The 18,161-nt window shown below is 40.6% G+C and overlaps 2 protein-coding genes across 5 annotated transcripts in view; one reads left to right on the top strand and one right to left on the bottom strand.

The window, feature by feature from the left end:
* The first annotated feature begins 257 nt into the window (after positions 1–257).
* LOC307013936 (gamma-aminobutyric acid receptor subunit rho-1-like) overlaps positions 258–18,161 on the top strand; it is a 20,085-nt gene continuing 2,181 nt past the window's right edge. The window contains exons 1-11 of one of the 4 annotated variants that reach the window (XM_079641571.1): positions 258–346; positions 450–553; positions 4,453–4,670; positions 10,779–10,829; positions 10,965–11,071; positions 11,897–11,964; positions 12,927–13,150; positions 13,879–13,961; positions 14,555–14,695; positions 15,096–15,248; positions 16,679–16,875. In XM_079641571.1, coding sequence (XP_079497697.1) covers positions 4,561–4,670; positions 10,779–10,829; positions 10,965–11,071; positions 11,897–11,964; positions 12,927–13,150; positions 13,879–13,961; positions 14,555–14,695; positions 15,096–15,248; positions 16,679–16,875 — 1,134 coding nt within the window. In that variant the 5' untranslated portion in view covers positions 258–346; positions 450–553; positions 4,453–4,560. Of the gene's footprint in view, positions 554–3,195; positions 4,671–10,778; positions 10,830–10,964; positions 11,072–11,896; positions 11,965–12,926; positions 13,151–13,878; positions 13,962–14,554; positions 14,696–15,095; positions 15,249–16,678; positions 16,876–18,161 lie in introns of those variants that run through there. The other 3 variants (XM_079641569.1, XM_079641570.1, XM_079641568.1) reach the window with 3 other exon arrangements.
* Positions 16,727–18,161, bottom strand: part of LOC307013937 (peptidase M20 domain-containing protein 2-like) — a 17,364-nt gene continuing 15,929 nt past the window's right edge. Inside the window, exon 8 of the mRNA XM_079641573.1 lies at positions 16,727–16,863. Coding sequence (XP_079497699.1) covers positions 16,823–16,863 — 41 coding nt within the window. The 3' untranslated portion in view covers positions 16,727–16,822. The remainder of the gene's footprint in view (positions 16,864–18,161) is intronic.

The raw sequence follows: 18,161 nt of genomic DNA, 5'->3' as shown, positions 1-18,161 counted from the left end.
GCCAGTACTGCGCCAGCCAATCACCTTACTGCATCCAGTAAAGTATATTAACCCTGATCCTAGCCTTTCAGGCGCAAATCTCGTCTCACTCACTGGGATTAAAAGGTCGTGTGTCCCGCCCTGCCCTCATCCCTGATCATTTTCTGAAACCGAAGATTTAAACCCAGTGGATGCGATTTTTTGACGTTTCCTTAGACGATTTATAGCATGAAAACAGTGTGCCTGCCTCCTGTCTGAGAGACGAAACTCAGGGCAAAAAGTAAAATCACCTCCGTGCATTGGCTGACCAGAGGGTGACGATGTTCTACATAGAAACAAACTGACAGGGTGGTTTAAGAGAAACCTTGTGCGTGTTTGCTACTTTTGTACTGCTAGCGATTGTTTATGCACCCAAATCGTACACACGTGCTATAGTACAACTATTTAACATCTTATGTTTGTCTTTTGAGTGTAATAACAGATGCAGAAACTGAAAAACCACGCAGGTTTTGTTGGTGATGGATGCATCTACAGTATGTGGGCCAAGTCAAGTCAGGTCAACAAGGTAGAAAAGGTAAGAGCACTTTACAGGCTACAGAAAAACATCTATGGGTAAGAGTGAGTCCCTTTAGTTCCTGAACCAGTTTTGAAGGAAATTATCACTAAATTATATGTGACATTGACATGTTGAGGAATATTTTACTTGTGTTGGTTTCTGTTGTTTTTTAAATTTCTTTTTAAAGGTAATAGGGAAAAGTAGGTAGCCTACCCAAATCCTGCCAGGGTAATACAAAGAAAAAGTTTTAAAGAATTGAACATAGCATTAACTACCTTATATTAAAAATAATAGGATGAGTATACAGATAGCGTAGTATCTTATGTCACAAATCAATTGATAAATAAGAGGCAATATTATTGCAATATTTTAGTTTAACACATGTTTATACGTCTATAAATCTGTATGTAAGATTTATACATTTCTAAATATACAGCACATCTTTTCTAAGCAGAAACAGCAGAGCAAAGACAAGTTCATTTCTTAAAATGTCCGTCTTAGTGTAAAGTCACTATAGCTGGACTAATTTAAGGGATCAATATAAAAAAAATGATGTATAGATTCACACACCACTGCTTCTATCAAATGTCATGCACGCTTGCTAATAAGAAAGGATATATAAGAAACACTGCAGCTGCACGCTGTGCCTTCTGCTGAACTATTACTTATTATTTGGTGAATATTATTTTTGCAACTAGTATTATTAACTGCTGATGTCAAAGTATTGGTTGTTTATGTTAAAAATATATATATGGGCCGATATGTCGTTGTTAGATTGTTTTAGGCAAAAGACTCTGCAGACTTCTGCTAATCTGGTTAACGCTGCCAACTAGCGGTGACAGCTTGCTTTCCCTCTCCCCCTGTGTAGTGTGTTACTACATCAAAACAGATTGTGGTCAGAAAGACAAAAAGCCCACCCCTCTCCAAGGGATGTATACCAATAATTCCAAAAAGGCCAGTGAGGCTTCTACAATCAAGTCTAGATTTACCCTTTAAAAGTCCAATATCAGTCGATCCTTATAACTTGGATTTAGTTAATCAAACACATGCTCATATTATGTAGTAAGTTAGATGTAATACGTTTATTGTGAGGTTGTTTGTCAAAATGATGTTGTATGTTTATGTTATACTAATAAGATATTCACAAGAAGTGTAATTTAAATTATTTCTCTTCATTTCACTTGCCTCTAGCATGACTCTTATTTATATCTAACACATTGGAACACCACTGTAATTTCAGTAAAAAAACTAAAAGATTATTGTTCAAATCATAGATAGTTTGGTAGTAGTTTAGTTTGGTAGCTGTTTTATTTGCTGCCAGGTCAGCAGTATGGGCTCAGAACAGTCTCATAATACACACATGCACACAGAAGGATTCATACTTGTATTTCATGATCCGCAAAAGGATTCACACTTGTATTTCCGGATCCACACTTGTGTTTTCAATGCACACACAAATGTGTTCCGTTTCATATACATAAAATCCAAACAGAAAAAAGTTTTACATGTATTTTTGATCCACACATATTTGTTTTCCGTTTAAAACCTCTGAACCTGCAAACACAAACCGCTTTCTGTGCGTGGATCGCTGTGCATTCATGTGTGGGTTTTTGGAGACTCCCCTGACGCTCACCCGATCCGTACTTGTAATTTCTCTCATCTATAGCCAATCAGATGTCTCCTCCAGTCTAAGCCAATCACATGAGCGCGCCCCCACGAGGGTGTGATTTCTTGTGTTCATGACACTTCATATACGCTTTTTGCGCAGTCCGGTCAGCTCGCTAAACAGAGGGCGGAGCATCAGGTGATCATGCAGAGCTGCTTGTCTCCGTCAGACTCATCAGCTGATCTCTCTCTCTCGCGTCCGGTTACACTTCACTCGCGTTTATGTCCATATCGATCAGATCCAGCTCTCCTGATCGGCCTTTATAGAGAGCACCGATCAAACTATTTAGAGTGAATATCGGCCGATAATGACCGGCGGGGCTCCCCCCCGTTGACAGTTCACTGTCTAGCACTGGCTTCGTAGTGCACTGATCGATTAGGCTAAGCTAACCTGTAACTGCTCCCTCCACACTCACAACAACTTCATACAGACATAAATAAAGCAGCTGTATTCGCCATACAGGAAACACACATTTATGTGTACACACAAGCATTCATCAATGGTTCGGAAAGTGGAGCTGTACCTTAATAATATAAAGGCTTGTATTTGCGTGCATTTCCTGTTCGGAAAGTGGCAATGTACTGAGAGTGGAGGTGTCCTGAGATTAGCGTGGACATGTCAGCTCCGGACGGCGCAAAATGCGTACATGAAGCACTACGTCATGAACGCAAGAAATCTACCCTCGTGGGGGCGCGCTCATGTGATTGCCTTAGAATTGAGGAGACATCTGATTGGCTATAGGTAGAAAAAATTACAAGTACGAATCGGCTGACCGTCAGGGGAGTCTAAAGAAAAACACACACGAATGCACAGCGATCCACGCACAGAAAGCGGTTTGTGTTTGCAGGTTCAGAGGTTTTAAACGGAAAACAAATATGTGTGGATCAAAAAGACACATTTAAAACTTGTTTCTGTATTTGGATTTTATTTACATGTATATGAAACGGAACACATTTTTGTGTGCATTTGAAAAACACAAGTGTGGATCCGGAAATACAATTGTGAATCCTTTTGCGGATCATGTGTCTATTATGAGACTGTTATGAGCCCATACAGCAGGACTAGCACACATCTGAAACACAAACAATCCCCAACATTACTTACACCAATTTTCAGATTGACGTCCATGGATCTAACCCAAATTCATGATTTTATAATCCAACTGTTCAGTCTGCTGAAACAAAAAAAGAGGGTTGGCAAATGGCTGGTGACGTCTGGGCTGTGATGATCTTTCATTGGCTTATTCAGACGGACAGCGCGCCTTGACAGACAAAAAGTAGTGCAGCCTCAAATGTGTCGCTAAAATGAAAAATCACCATAATCACCTATTTTGTGTGTGATGATCAGACTGACTGTGTATTTTATGCTTTAACTGACAAAACTGTGGAACATTATCGTTGAAAAATACTTCAAATATTAAGAAAGTGAGTTTTGTAAATATCACACAAATTATTTCTGATTTTCAAAGAAGATTGCCAGGTGTGCGATCAGAATGAATGTATTATTTTTTTTTTTGCATTATCCGATAAAACTGTGGACCAAATCATTGTTGAAAAAAACGTAAGAAAGTCAGTTTTGTTGGCTAAATATTATATTTTGCATATTCGATTAACTATGTCGATGTCTAGGTCAATAGTCTATAAAACTTTGTTGGCCTTATTTCTCCTGGAATCGTCAACACATCCACCTGTGTTATTATTATTTGGGGGATCTAAAAATATTCCCAAGTGTGAGTCCCCTGAGAGAAAACAGGAACAGACAGCAGCAAAACAACTCATATCATAAAAACCCTCCAACTGTATTCCTGCAAACAACAACAAACAGATATGCATATATGTTCCCTTTTTGGCAGAGATTGTTGAAATGCCAGACACGAGACTCCTGCATCAAAAGGAGCTGAGGAGCCTTTCACATCACACACACAGAGCTCCCTCTCTGCATCTCTAAACCGGTGACCTTACAAATGAGCGTGCCGCATCATTGTGAGAATTGGTGTTTCTGGGCGGTGCAAAGTGGAGTAGAGCACATCAGAGTGCAGGATATCTGAGCGTAGCAGAGCACAGAGAGGCAGGCACATCCGCCGCTGGAGGGATCAAATCTGTACCATCTGACGCTCAAGGATTTATGGGTTTAGTCAAAATTGCTTTTTCCCACTGTGGAGATTAAGCACCGTAGGATGTTTTCCACTCAGGCCGTAGAATAGCTGAGCGTAGCTGCTGCTGCTGTTGCTGCTTTTCCTCCCTCTTATCAGCTCCGGCGCTGGAGAAGGGAATGTCTCAGCGAGGCAGAGTGCTCCGAACCCTTGAGGGGAAAATATTCTGACTGACAGGAGAGGTGCGTCCTCTGGGGAATGTGAACCATGCAGGTGGATGCTGTTCTTGTGCTCTTCTGTGTTTGGCTCGCCGGTGGTGCCTCTGGGAGGATGACCCAGTCGAGGGGTCACAAGCTGGAGACCTACACACAGAGCAGGTAATGTCAAAGGACGCACCAAGACGAACACTGGAACGCATGTTTTTATTCTCTCAACAGCATGTATGAGTGTTTGAAATAGGCTTTTCCTGCAAGTGTTGGTTATTTATTTTTCTTTATTATGTTCTTTTAGGTGCTTTGATATGTTTACACCATGTTGTCCCGAGTTTCCCGTGTCACCTGTGTTGCTCCCTCCCCCTCAGAAAACATACTTATTCAGACAGCAGATTGGAGAGGAGAGAGAGGGGGAGAGAGGGGGAGAGAGGGAGACCTAAATCCCCACATCTATTTATGCCCTACTACTGAGTGCTATGTTCTTTTGCCCCACAACTGCTGCAGGCCAGTTCATATCCCCACTGGCAGCATGTTGTAGCCAATGTCACATCCAGGTTGTTATGTAGGCTAATTGCTCCCGTGTTAATGCATTCCATGGATCAGATGTTTTAGTTGGACACCAAACTAGATCAGGGGGCCGTTCGAGCACCCTTACTTCTCCATATTATTGATTGAAATGGTTTTAACATTTGACGGATTCATTTAGAAAGATTGATATTGTGTGTTTTTTTGAACGTTTTATCTGCTGTTAAGTGCAGGGAGCAGTGTGTGACGGGCAGTCGGACATACCTGCGATGGAAGAAAAGTCAAATTTACACCAAAATAAACAAGCTTGTGGCATCTGAGTCTTTGTGACCCACATTAGACATTTTTATAATTTGATGCTGATATAAAGATTTGAAATACAACATTTTGGGCACATAATCAAACATCAAGATAATCATGGACAGATGTATTTGTTTGTGTAAATTGGTATTTATCAAGCTAAATGCTTAAATACTGTACATATCAAAATTGGCATTAATATTAGAATTTTGATTGATTATACACTGAACAAAAATATAAATGCAACACTTTTGTTTTTGCTCCCATTTTTCATGAGATGACATTTTCTATATACACAAAATAACCATTTCTCTCATATTGTTCACAAATCTGAAAAAATCTGTGATAGTGAGCACTTCTCCTTTGCCGAGATAATCCATCCCACCTCACAGGAGTGGCATATCAAGATGCTGATTAGACAGCATGATTATTGCACAGGTGTGCCTTAGGCTGGCCACAATAAAAGGCCACTCTGAAACGTGCAGTTTTGCTTTATTGGGGGGGTCTGGGGGGGTCCGAAAACCAGTCAGTATCTGGTGTGACCACCATTTGCCTCACGCAGTGCTGGATATTGGCAGGAACTGGAACACGCTGTCGTATACGCCGATCCAGAGCATCCCAAACATGCTCAATGGATGACATGTTAGGGTTAGGGTTTAACCCTAGGGTTTTCGGACCCCCCCAGACCCCCCCAATAAAGCAAAACTGCACGTTTCAGAGTGGCCTTTTATTGTGGTCAGCCTAAGGCACACCTTTGCAATAATCATGCTGTCTAATCAGCATCTTGATATGCCACACCTGTGAGGTGGGATGGATTATCTCGGCAAAGGAGAAGTGCTCACTATCACAGATTTGTTCAGATTTGTGAACAATATTTGAGAGAAATGCTTATTTTGTGTATATAGACAAATGTTTTAGATCTTTGAGTTCATCTCATGAAAAATGGGGGCAAAAACAAAAGTGTTGCATTTATATTTTTGTTCAGTGCAATATTCAGTACTGCCGTTTACAAAGTAGGTTCGCAAGAAACAATTACTTTTCAAATTTGATTAATTGGTTGAAAAAAATTTCATATACAAACAAAAACATGCCCTTCACATGTTCCCAAAGTGAATGTCTTGTTAAATCAAAAACCCAAATATATTCACTTCACTATCAAAAAAGACCAGAAACCGCACATGTCCACATTTAAGAATTAAGAACTGAATTTGTATTTTTTCTTAAGAAGGACCTGAAATATTTATTCGACCTTGATTTATTGAATTTGAAAATAGTTCCACTCTCACGGCTGCTGGTTGAAGGGAACAACATGTACAGATGCTTCCTTACTCAGTGAAGAAAATGTGACTTTAGACTACAAAACAAAACAATAAGCATCAGAGTTTTTGACGTTCATTAGAAATGCAAATTAGATCATTATTTCAGTGAGTCAGTTACATTTGCAGAACATTTCGAAGCATAATCAAACATCTGCAAGGTCTTTAAAAAGGTAACTGTTTACATGCACAGCAACAACAACAAAAACGCCACAAGGCTTTTTAACGCCATCCTCAGAAGGCTTTGAACACCTGTCGAGTGCTGTGAGCAGAGACATAACTCACACATTCAAGATCATTTTCATTATTTAGGAATCACATTTTAGTTTGGTTGATGAAATGTCCAAGTTGATGTCTCGTTCATCTCATCAACAGTCAGTGCACTGTCACAAAGGACAAAGAAACATACAAAATAAGGAGAAAAGTAAACATGTTGCATCCACAAATCCCCATAAAACAGAATGATGGGACTATTTTCCAGCATTTACATCTACACATTCAAATGTTCTCTTCAAATCAGCTCAACTATATCCTGAGGTCCTCCAGTGAGAAACTGTCCCTACATTAATCTCTGGTGAAGATGATAAGATTTTCCCAAGCAGGCGAATTACAGCGGCATATGCCTCATAATGCTATCAGCGTTGAATGATTTGCATCCACTTAATATATTCATCAAACCCTGTCGAATCATTAATCCCTCTGCCTTCAGATACAGTATCATTTTTTAAATTCTGTAACTGTTGTTATTTATAGATCACAGGCGACGTCTAACGGCAGTCTGCTATTAGGAGTCTCATCCGTTTAGAGAAATAAAGTGGTTTGACACCTGCTGGTTCTTTTTATAATCAAAAACTGTCAGAGCACATAATACTGAATATGTTATTTAACAGCTCTCTTTAAATCTAAACTCTCCTCCAAAGTGTCATTTAAAGTGTTTATCTCAGCCCTGATGTGATTAAGATAAGGAGCACATCGTAATCATCTGTGGAAAATCTTCAGAAGACGGGGAGCGGCTCAAAGTTGCAATCTCTAAACACCAGTTTTGCCTTGTTTTTTCCCCTGGTTAAAAGTCTTCTCACAGCATGTCTTCTCTCTGCTGACACACAGTCGGAGAATACAGATCAAATTGTAAATCTGTCATTCCTCTTTCAGCATGGGAGGGAACATCTCATATGCAGAAGAAGAGGGACATTTCTTCTCCTTATTTTTCATCGCTGCACTCCTCTCTTGGAGTGTGAAATTGGGAAAGCGGCTTGATGCTGCTGGCGTGCGTTGTGGGAGTTTTCCCCCACATTACTTACATTTTCTTTTCACTCGCTGCCTTGAAGAGGAAGCAGAGGGAGGGATAAGTGTAGGACAGCAGAGTCCCACACATCACATTTCTGAAGAGAAAATGCTCATGAGCTTTAAAGATACATTAGAACGGTCGTTGGATGACTTTTTAAAAAAATGACTCATGCTCCTATTTTCCATTTTCATTCTTAGTTTTGTATTTTACACACCTCCAAGTAAACATGGGTTGTCAAAGTGCCAATTCAGAGAGACAGCCTATCAACACACACACTGCCGGCCACTTTCACCAAGCAGTCCTTAACAAAGGCACGACTCTCTACGCATAGCAATTTGGTGAGACACCACAAAACGGTTTCAGCTTTTTGAGAATGTGTGAGCACTGACTGTCAAACAGAAACACCTGAAGAAACTATGCAAGCTTACATGTGTGCTTCTCACCCATAAAACTGCCCAACCTCCACTACTGACTTTCCCACTAAAATGAATGGCTCCTGATGTGCCATGTAACCATTTGCTTTCTAGAAGTTGTCCTTTCCAACCTGAAGTATGTCTGTATTGAGCACAGTATTGCAGAACGGGAATGAACCGCGCATCATTCAAATGTAATGCGTGTCACGTTCAGGGGGTCACAAAATGTCTCGCTGTTAGCCTCCTGGCAGCACTTTGAGCGACTCTGATGTAGAGCACAGCAATAAACTCATCTTGATTTCAAAGCTGTAACTAACTAGCTACATATTTATCAAAAGGTACAAAAACAGGCTCTTCCAAATGTTACCCAATTCCCTTGACCTACAGCAGTGGTTCTCAAACCTTTTCTGTCAGGCCCCTCCTTTGGAGAAAAAAAAAGTTGGCCCCCCCCAACACAAATAGTCAGGCTCAGTGGCGGCGCCAGAGATTTCTTTTGGGGGTGTTGTGGGGTAGCTTGACGTTTCATAGAGGGTGCTCAAACATTTAGGGTTTCCCATTAATGTACCGGGCGCTACAGTGGAATGTTCTACTGCAACAATCCCCACGCAAATACACAGTGTGACAGTTACAATGAAGGCTCGATAATCAGCTCACGGCATATAGGTGTAAGCAGGGGTAAAGTGCTATTTTTATAAGTGGGGAGTGGACCTCACATAGGGGGGTCCGGGGGAGCTTGGGAAGTTTTATTTTTAAATATTTAAGTTAAAAGCATCAATCTGGTGCACTTTGAGAGCAAAATGAAGAGATCTATGGATACATCTCTCAACACCCAGATGAAACAGAACTGTAAACAGATTTACTTTTTCTTTATGGATATTTTACAAATCACCCTTTTAAACTTTATTCTTGTTTTAATGTCATATAGTATTTCATACCTGTTTTTCATTTATTCTCTTATTTTTTTATAACTATAATGCTCATATAAACGTGTGCCTCGGAAATAATTGTTTCCATTAATGGTGATCAAAACATTTGAGACCCACTGAGATAACACTGAGAGAGTCCTTTAGCCCACTGAGTCTCTCAGTCTGACAGGAAAGGACTCTCCTCCACTTTGTTGTTGAAAAAACTCCTTATATCCGTTAGCGTAGCTCGCTAGCACCAGAAGCTAACAACAACGATCTTCGGTACCGGTGCGCTCTCTCTCTCTCTCTCTCTCTCTCTCTCTCTCTCTCTCTCTCTCTCTCTCTCTCTCTCTCTCTCTCTCTTTCTCTCTCTCTCTCTTTCTCTCTCTCTCGTGCACACAAAATGGCTCGTTCCACACACACACACACAGAGCCAAGCTTTAATGAAACACAGAGGCCCAGACGCAATAATACTGTACTGCATCATATTATATTCAAATCAATAATTTGTTTTAAATCTATAAAAAAAAAAGTATAACCATTTTTCCTCCTGGTCGCTCGCGCCCCCCCTGGCATGCCTCTGCGCCCCCCACTTTGATAACCACTGACCTACAGTGTAGTTGTGGGTCTCCTTTTAGACGTATTCACATATTCAATTCAATAATCAATACCTCCTGTTTCTACCCTGTTAGGGTTTAAACATGCATTTCCTTTTGGTCAACTTAAGGTTGTCTGCAGTTTCTGCTCTTTGTATACATGCATGTGTCCAAGATGACCTCTGTAGGAATCTGGCCCATTGACCCAGATGCATGCAGATGTCTTGCTGCATAGCAGGAACCGTGTGCAGACGGCAGCCCGCTGTGTGGCGTGGGCAGGCAGAGGGAGGGGGGGGGGGGGGGGGGGGGGGTTGTAGAGGCCTTTATGCCAAGAGGATTAGAAACCAGCTGCTGGACGCATACGAGGAGCACCCACTGCCCACAGAGCTCTGCAGTTAGCTAGAAAACCCCTCTTCCTTGGTTGGTTTGTCTGTTTTTCTCGCTGTGAAAACTCTTTCTATGGTTTTTCCTTTATGCACATCTGTGGTTGTCATAGGGATTTGTCCCTCTCTGTCACAGCTTTCTCTACTCTAATAATACATTTTAGTTTTTTTTTGGAAATCTTCTTTTCTCCTTCTCTCTCTGCCTGACTCAAACACAATAACGCATACACATACAGGCAGCCTCTTGAACAGTAGAAGAGCTGGCTTACTCTTTACCAGATGTGATGAGAAAAGGTGGACTGGAGTAAAGATTCAAAACCAACAAAAAGATATACATCATTGTACCCTACTCTATGAATTGATGTGGGTTGACTAATGCGGCCGAGCTACTTACATATTACAACTGCAAATGAAAAACCTTTTAAAATAAGGGTAAAACTGGATTTAAATAAAAAATATCAACAACTCCATCTTGTTCTAATGTTTTGCTACTGCCATATGTTACAGATGTTTATAATTTATGTTTTTGTTACCGTTAACGCATTAGGTCGCGAAGAGAGACCAGGATGGACGGGAGTGGAGGTCAAAAAACCGGAAAGTGAGTTTTCTAAACCTCTGATGAAAAAATGACCACAGTCCAATTTATTCTTTGGATTTTCCATTTTGACATAAAAGCACCACACAATGTATCCCTAAAGCTCAATGACATGTTTTACCTTCTTCTTTTTCACAGTCCCATTTACAAACGGAGTGCAGACATGACAAAAACCCTGATGACAAAATCCGAGCAGCTCCTCAGAATAGACGACCACGATTTCACCATGAGGCCAGCCTTTGGAGGTCAGAAAGGAAATGAAATGTTACTTCCAATTGAAGAGCTTTTGAATAAAAGGGTTGTGTTTGTATAGCTCAGACATACTATGTGCACAGTGTATAGGCTGCATGTTAAGCTGGATGAGATCCGTGCAGTAACAATCCCATAAGCTCCTGGAGATCTTAATGACACCCCCTAACTTTCAACTGCACTTCTTTACATCACATGGTTAATCCACGTCTTTTGCATCATGAGTGTATATAACAGTGTTTTAATGTAAGTAAAGCTCACAGGCTTTGGTTTTCACTAGAATACGGTAATGACATTTATATTTATAATCCTTTTAGCCATCGTTATCTTTTTATTCGTCATTAGACATAAGGCTTGGATAAGAGAAACATGTGCTGTTTTTATCAGACCACTCCTACTTTTAATTACACCACAATCTGCCGCTGTGACCTCTCACAGGATCTTTTTTGCTCAGCTGCAAGTTAAAAGGAGAGCTGGATTTTGTCAACTGCGACATCTACTTTGATCCCTTATTGTGACCTAATTGTGTTTGTGTTGTTTTGGTGGATGAGGATGCAGAGTACTAAGGCTATACAGGTTCAAAAGTCAAATCCCAGCTAGGCTGACACAGATGTGGTGCAAGCAGATGCTCTAAATCGTTTCTGTTGTTTGTTTGTTTGTTTGTTTGTTTGTTTGTTTTGGGAGCAAAGATTTAAATAAGCTCTGTTTTAGTTGCCTTATAGGTTTAACACACTGTCACAGCCATTAAACGCTCAACAAGCGTCTATGCAGAGAAATAACACGTGTGTTATGCAATCCTGACATGAGTCCTTTTATTTCAGGTCCTCCAATTCCAGTCGGAGTGGATGTTCAGGTTGAAAGTTTGGACACAATCTCTGAGGTCGATATGGTGAGTAATAAAGAGCCTGGGGGTATACAGCTGATGTTAGGCAGCACAGGAGAGAGTTAGTTACTGTAGCAATCACACCAAAGGTTTCATATGGTTTCATATGATCGAATATTGAAGGAAAAGTACACATTTTAGAGGAAAGACAACAAAAAATGTTATTTCCGTTAATCATCTCGCAATCCGACTTTTTCATATTGAGACCCGTTAGAGGGGCATGACCCCTAGGTTTGGACTCTTAACAGCCCAAGCTTATAAAGGGTTGATAGTGTTTCCCACAGAATTTGATTCTATTTGTGGGGGCACCCCCCCCCCCCCCCCCCCCTCGGCAAGAAAAGCCTATTCGGGTGGTCCATGCATTCATCCACCCCCCCCTCAAATAAGATAAAACATGCGAGTTCATGGCTACTGTAGACAACGTTCTTGTTGCTCTGTGTTGCGTTGTTAATGAGTGAAACACACCGGAGTTGAGGATCTGTGGGGTTTATTCTCCCAAAAATATAATTTACAATTTATAATTTAGGCATTTAGCAGACGCCTTATTCCAAAGCGACTTACAATGACCAATTACAGGGACATTCTCCCTGGAGTAACCGAGGGCTAAGTGCCTTACTCAAGGGCACACTAGTAGTGGTGTCCCAGGCAGGACTTGAACTCGCAACCTTCCGATCATCAGCCCACCTCACTATCGATTAGACCACCAAAAAAAAAAAAACGGTTTTCTTTTTTTTTTTTTGAGATCCATTTGTGGCGGACGATATTTAATTGTGGCGGCCCTCCACAAATAAATCACTGTATGGGAAACCTCCTTGCAACCGTTATTTATTGACATTAGCTGATAATACTGTATTTTTATTTAATTAAGATTTTGAATGCAGGACCTTTACTTGCCATGAAGTATTTTTATTGTATTGGTACTTGTACTTAATGAAATCATTTGAGAACCAGCTTCTTGCTTCCTATAGGACTTCACCATGACTCTGTACCTGCGTCACTACTGGAAGGACGAGCGGCTGTCCTTCCCGAGCACCAACAACCAGAGCATGACCTTCGACAGCCGCCTGGTGAAGAAGATCTGGGTCCCCGACATGTTCTTCGTCCACTCCAAGCGATCTTTCATCCACGACACCACGACCGATAACGTCATGCTGAGGGTTTACCCCGACGGAAACGTCCTCTACAGTCTCAGGTAAACACATCTAGCGAGCATGAACCTAGCCGAGGAGCCAACTGAACCTAAAATAAACAATATATCAAATATGTCATACAGAAAGATATTATTCAGTAGGAAAGGTCTGTATATTTAAAACATGACATTTGAGATAATGACTTTGGCCTTTTATTGTTAAAAAAAACTGTTATCAGAGAGAAAAGCACATTTCCCTGTAGTCTAAACAAAAAAACATCCCAATAACAAAGCTTTAAAAAATAAATTAAAAAAAGCAATGCCAACATACTGAAAAAATTACCAAAATTGGCAAATGAGAAGATCGCATAGCAGTCATTTTAACTTTTAAAGGTCACCTCTGATTCCTTTCAGATAGTTTCACAGCAGGGGAAGCATCTTGTGGAGTCATTTGATGTTACCAGAGGAAAATGCCAAATGCTGTGTGACATTTGTCAGCTGATTGCAGGGACTTTTTAAATATCAATTGGTTTAATATTTACAGAGATAGTAGTGAAGTAGGCCCCTTGATGCGAAAATGGTGGAAGAGGAAGGGAAGAGGGGAAAAGTGAGACTAGAATACAGGAAGAGAATACATAGTTAAAAAAAGAAACGTTTATAAAAACAACACATATCCTTATTTTCTTGGTTTCAGTCAGCTAAAAACACAGCCTTTGTACACACAGTTGTCATTTTACCCTTCATCCTTGCTGGTACTCATTTTCTTTGGTTCTCTGCTGGTCTCCCTGCAGAGTCACTGTCACTGCCATGTGCAACATGGACCTCAGCCGCTTCCCTCTGGACACCCAGACCTGCTCGCTGGAGATCGAGAGCTGTGAGTGCATTTATAAAAACAGATCGAGCAATATTTTAGAAAGACAGCAATATCTCAATTAAATTATCAGATATCAAAGTTTCCTACACGACAAAGTATCGGAAGAACGTAATGTCTTCTCCCATGTTTATGTTTTCCAGATAACTATCTCATTGACCTTTTTGTAGTGCCATAAATATGACTAACATCTCCTTGATATTCAAGAAATGGCTATATTTACTGAGGACATTGCAACCTCTTTTACAATTTCCTTGCAAAATGTTGCTTTCACACTCTCCTCAGGCCTAAATGTCAAGTTTGCTCACCAGATATCTCATGAAATCTGTGATATATGATTATATGTGATGCCAAAACCTCGCCTCGAGCATCACCCTCTCAGCTCCTCTGCTAATAAGGCTCTAAAACTGTCAGAATCACACGGTGCAGTGAACATCGAAGTCTCTAGGGACCGCTTGAGGTGCTTTAGAATTGTGAAAACTCTTTTGAAATCTTCGCATATTTTGTTCACATTAAAACCGAGCAAATGTGAAACTAAATCTGTCCTGATTTGGTTTGCCACAGATGTACTCACTTCTCCTTCTTCTCCCCTCCAGATGCGTACACAGATGACGACCTGATGTTGTACTGGAAGAAGGGCAACGAATCCCTGAACACGGACGAAAGAATATCTCTGTCCCAGTTCCTCATCCAGAAATTTCACACCACCACTAAGCTGGCTTTCTACAGCAGCACAGGTATCCACCAACAAGCACTTCTAAGACATACAGTATGCCCAACTGATTATGCAAATGTCTGCTTTGTGCATAAAAAACGAAATCACAATTGAAACTTACAATGAGTCCTATTTGACTTTTAAAGCCTTTTCCAACTAAAGGATCAAGTCTTTCTGACATACATTTTGAATGTCACACCAGGAATAATACGCTAAAATGTAATCCTTTGCCAAACTAAATAAATCAAACTCCTGTCAAACATTCTAGTGCCGCTGTGAAAGCCCCGCAGCTTCCTTAAAACCACATGTCACTCTCTAGTTCCTATCCCTCCCTGCTACAGCTTGGAACCGCCGCTTTGAGTATTTGTGCTGTGTCACGGCAGATCAAATACCACAATGTTATTATTTCTTCTTCTTCCCAGGCTGGTACAATCGCTTGTACATCCACTTCACCCTGCGGCGCCACATCTTCTTCTTCCTGCTGCAGACCTACTTCCCGGCCACTCTGATGGTCATGTTGTCCTGGGTGTCCTTCTGGATCGACCGCAGGGCCGTCCCCGCCAGGGTGCCCCTTGGTAGGAAGGAGCTCCTCTCACAGGGCGACGTATCAGCAGAAAAACTCAGCTCAAAGAGAATATTAAGTGTGGAGAAGTTATTCCCAGCAAAAAAATGGGGTAGCTGGATAAGATAAGATGTACTTTTTCGATCCTAAATTGCGATATTTTTTCCCGTTATAGCAGCAAGGCATTTCATATCATTAGAAATTAAAAAGAATCGAATCGTAAAACGCAACTAAAAAAAATAAATAACCGTGAATATAAAACATCTGTAAACTATCTCACAAATAAAACACTATTGAAGGGCCAAGTTACAGTTTACACAATATACACTGTTGCCCACTGTGATTTAATTTTCACTGTGACGTGTTTGGAAGAGATTGATCAATCTCCTTTTGAGAAGATATACACTTTATCTATCAAGAGTAAATCACATTGTCACAAATTAATCGTTTCATCAGAAGAGGTAGCAAATATTTTATTCCAACTTTATGGGCAACAGTGTGAAAGTATGATTTACATAGGGGAGAATAGTGAAAAACATTTTGGGCATAATCATTTTTATTATGAAATATGGTGAAGAGCTAATCAACGTGACTTAACATTGACAGTTAAATAACACAATAATTAAAACATAAAGTTTAAACCCCCAAAAATATAGCGTTTGAGAGACAAACCCCCAAAAGAAGACAGGAATAAAGTGTGTGCATCCATTTTTCCCATCAGAGATTTAAGAGAGTTGTTTTTTTAAGGCTCTTATTAAAGAACTTATCAGAATCAGCCCACCCTGAATATTTATGAATCTTGTCTAGCTTCAGAAAGGATAAAGATACCATCGAGCACTGGAGGGAGCTTTAGAAGACTCCCAGTGAGAGGATGGCGTCATGCCACCAGGAAGGAAGTGAAAGGCATTTATTAGAGGCCAAATAAGGAGACATTTAAAATGGTTGGAAGTATTTTTGAAATGGTGTCAAAGTAGTTCTGCCAGTTGCAAATGTAATGTTGGGCCAGAAAAGTTTTTAAGGGTTGGATCGGATGGAAGCATGACATGTGTCTCAACTATCGGGAATACATCGTGAAAGTCAAGCTTTGGACCCGAGCACTGTGTCAGTGGGAAATGAGTGGGGATTTTGTTAAGAGCAGCATCTCACAACCAACCCTCCTGATTTATCCTCGGTTTTTTCTCACAGAAAGCCTTGACTTCATGCTCACTCAGCCCCAAGACTCGTGAACCTGATAATTTTATACAATACGATTTTTTAATTTTTTTCTGCAGAGAGCTTTTCAGAGCGTTTCGACACTGATAGTTTAAATATTAGATCAGAAGGCAGGGCAATATGGAATAACGGTTATATAACGTAGCCCTTTCTATGGTATTTATCATTCTTTTTCAGCTTCCCAGCCCAGTGTAAATCAGCGCTTTGATGTGTTTGTGTGTTTTACTCCAGGCATCACCACAGTGCTAACCATGTCCACCATCATCACCGGGGTCAACGCCTCCATGCCCCGCGTCTCCTACATCAAGGCGGTGGACATTTACCTCTGGGTCAGTTTTGTCTTTGTGTTCCTGTCGGTGATAGAGTACGCGGCGGTCAACTACCTCTCCACCGTGCAGGAGAGGAAAGAGAGGAAGCTGAGGGAGAGAGTAAGTATTATTTTTGTGAATTTTTATCCTCTGGTTGTTCATAGTCTGAAGTTAAAAACACAGTTAACCTATGAAATGTTTGTCTTTTATTATTCACGTACACAGTGTAACATTACCAAACCAGAGCAATATCAACTCTGCTTCACTACATTACAAACAGTACTTAAAAAAACATTAAAAAAACTCAATTATTGGGCACATTTTCTTAAGACTAAACGAATAAGAGTAAAAACTGCTTGTGAGGAAATCACGTCATACAGGGTGTAAATAATAAATGTGTAACTGACTCAATCTTTCCTTAAAATAAGGAAGCAACAGAAAGCTCTGATGTTTTTTTTATTAATTATTAAGTAACATTTTCATATTTTTTTAATGCTGAAATGTCCTTCACACAGCGTATACAGTTGTAGTTAAACCCTTTAACAACCATGCTATATGTTTAAAGGGGACAAATCATGATGACTCTATTTTTGAGTGCTTCATAAACATCTGCATATCTGGAGTGCATACCAACCCAAACATTTGTAAAAAAAAAAACCTTTATCAGAAAACATGAGATTCAATATGAGAACAATTATGTGTAGCAAGTAGAAACCAGAAATACAAGTATGAGCCTTAATTAAGCATAACGTGTCCGCTTTGGTGGTAAACATGGAATAAATATACTTTTATAGGCTACTAAAAAATCGAATCCAACCATTTTAAATCATTTTACGGACTGATTTGAATAACCCAAGTGTTAAACGGTCTACTTGTACGATGAAAGCTGAGTTGCTGTAATAGCTTCAGATAAGAAAGATGTTCTCATGAAAAGCCAGCAAAGAGACAGCTGAGGTTAAATGCAACATCTCCAGACTCCGCCCATCCCTTTCTCAATCAAACACTGAAGTCCTGGTCAATGCATTTGTCCCGTCCCGCGTCGACTACTGTAACGCCATCCTCTCAAGCATTCCCACCAAACTCATCAATAAACTTCAAATCATACAGAACTCTGCAGCCCGGATCATCACCGGCACCAAGGCCTCAGAACACATCACCCCCATCCTCATCCAACTCCACTGGCTCCCGGTTCAATCCCGTATCAACTTCAAAAACCTACTGCTCACTTACAAAGCCACATAACCTGCCCCCCCCCCTCTATCTGGCTGACCTTCTTCAGGAGTACACCCCCTCTCGCTCCCTCCGCTCCTCCTCTGCTGGTCTGCTAACCGTCCCCGCCCCATGCCTCGTCACCATCGGTGCTCGAGCTTTTAACTGCAGTGCTCCCAGACTCTGGAACTCCCTCC

Source organism: Notothenia rossii (genome assembly GCF_949606895.1).
Source record: "Notothenia rossii genome assembly, chromosome: 7".
In the NCBI taxonomy this organism is placed as follows: Eukaryota; Metazoa; Chordata; class Actinopteri; order Perciformes; family Nototheniidae; genus Notothenia; species Notothenia rossii.
This window is presented reverse-complemented; position numbering and strand designations above follow the sequence as displayed.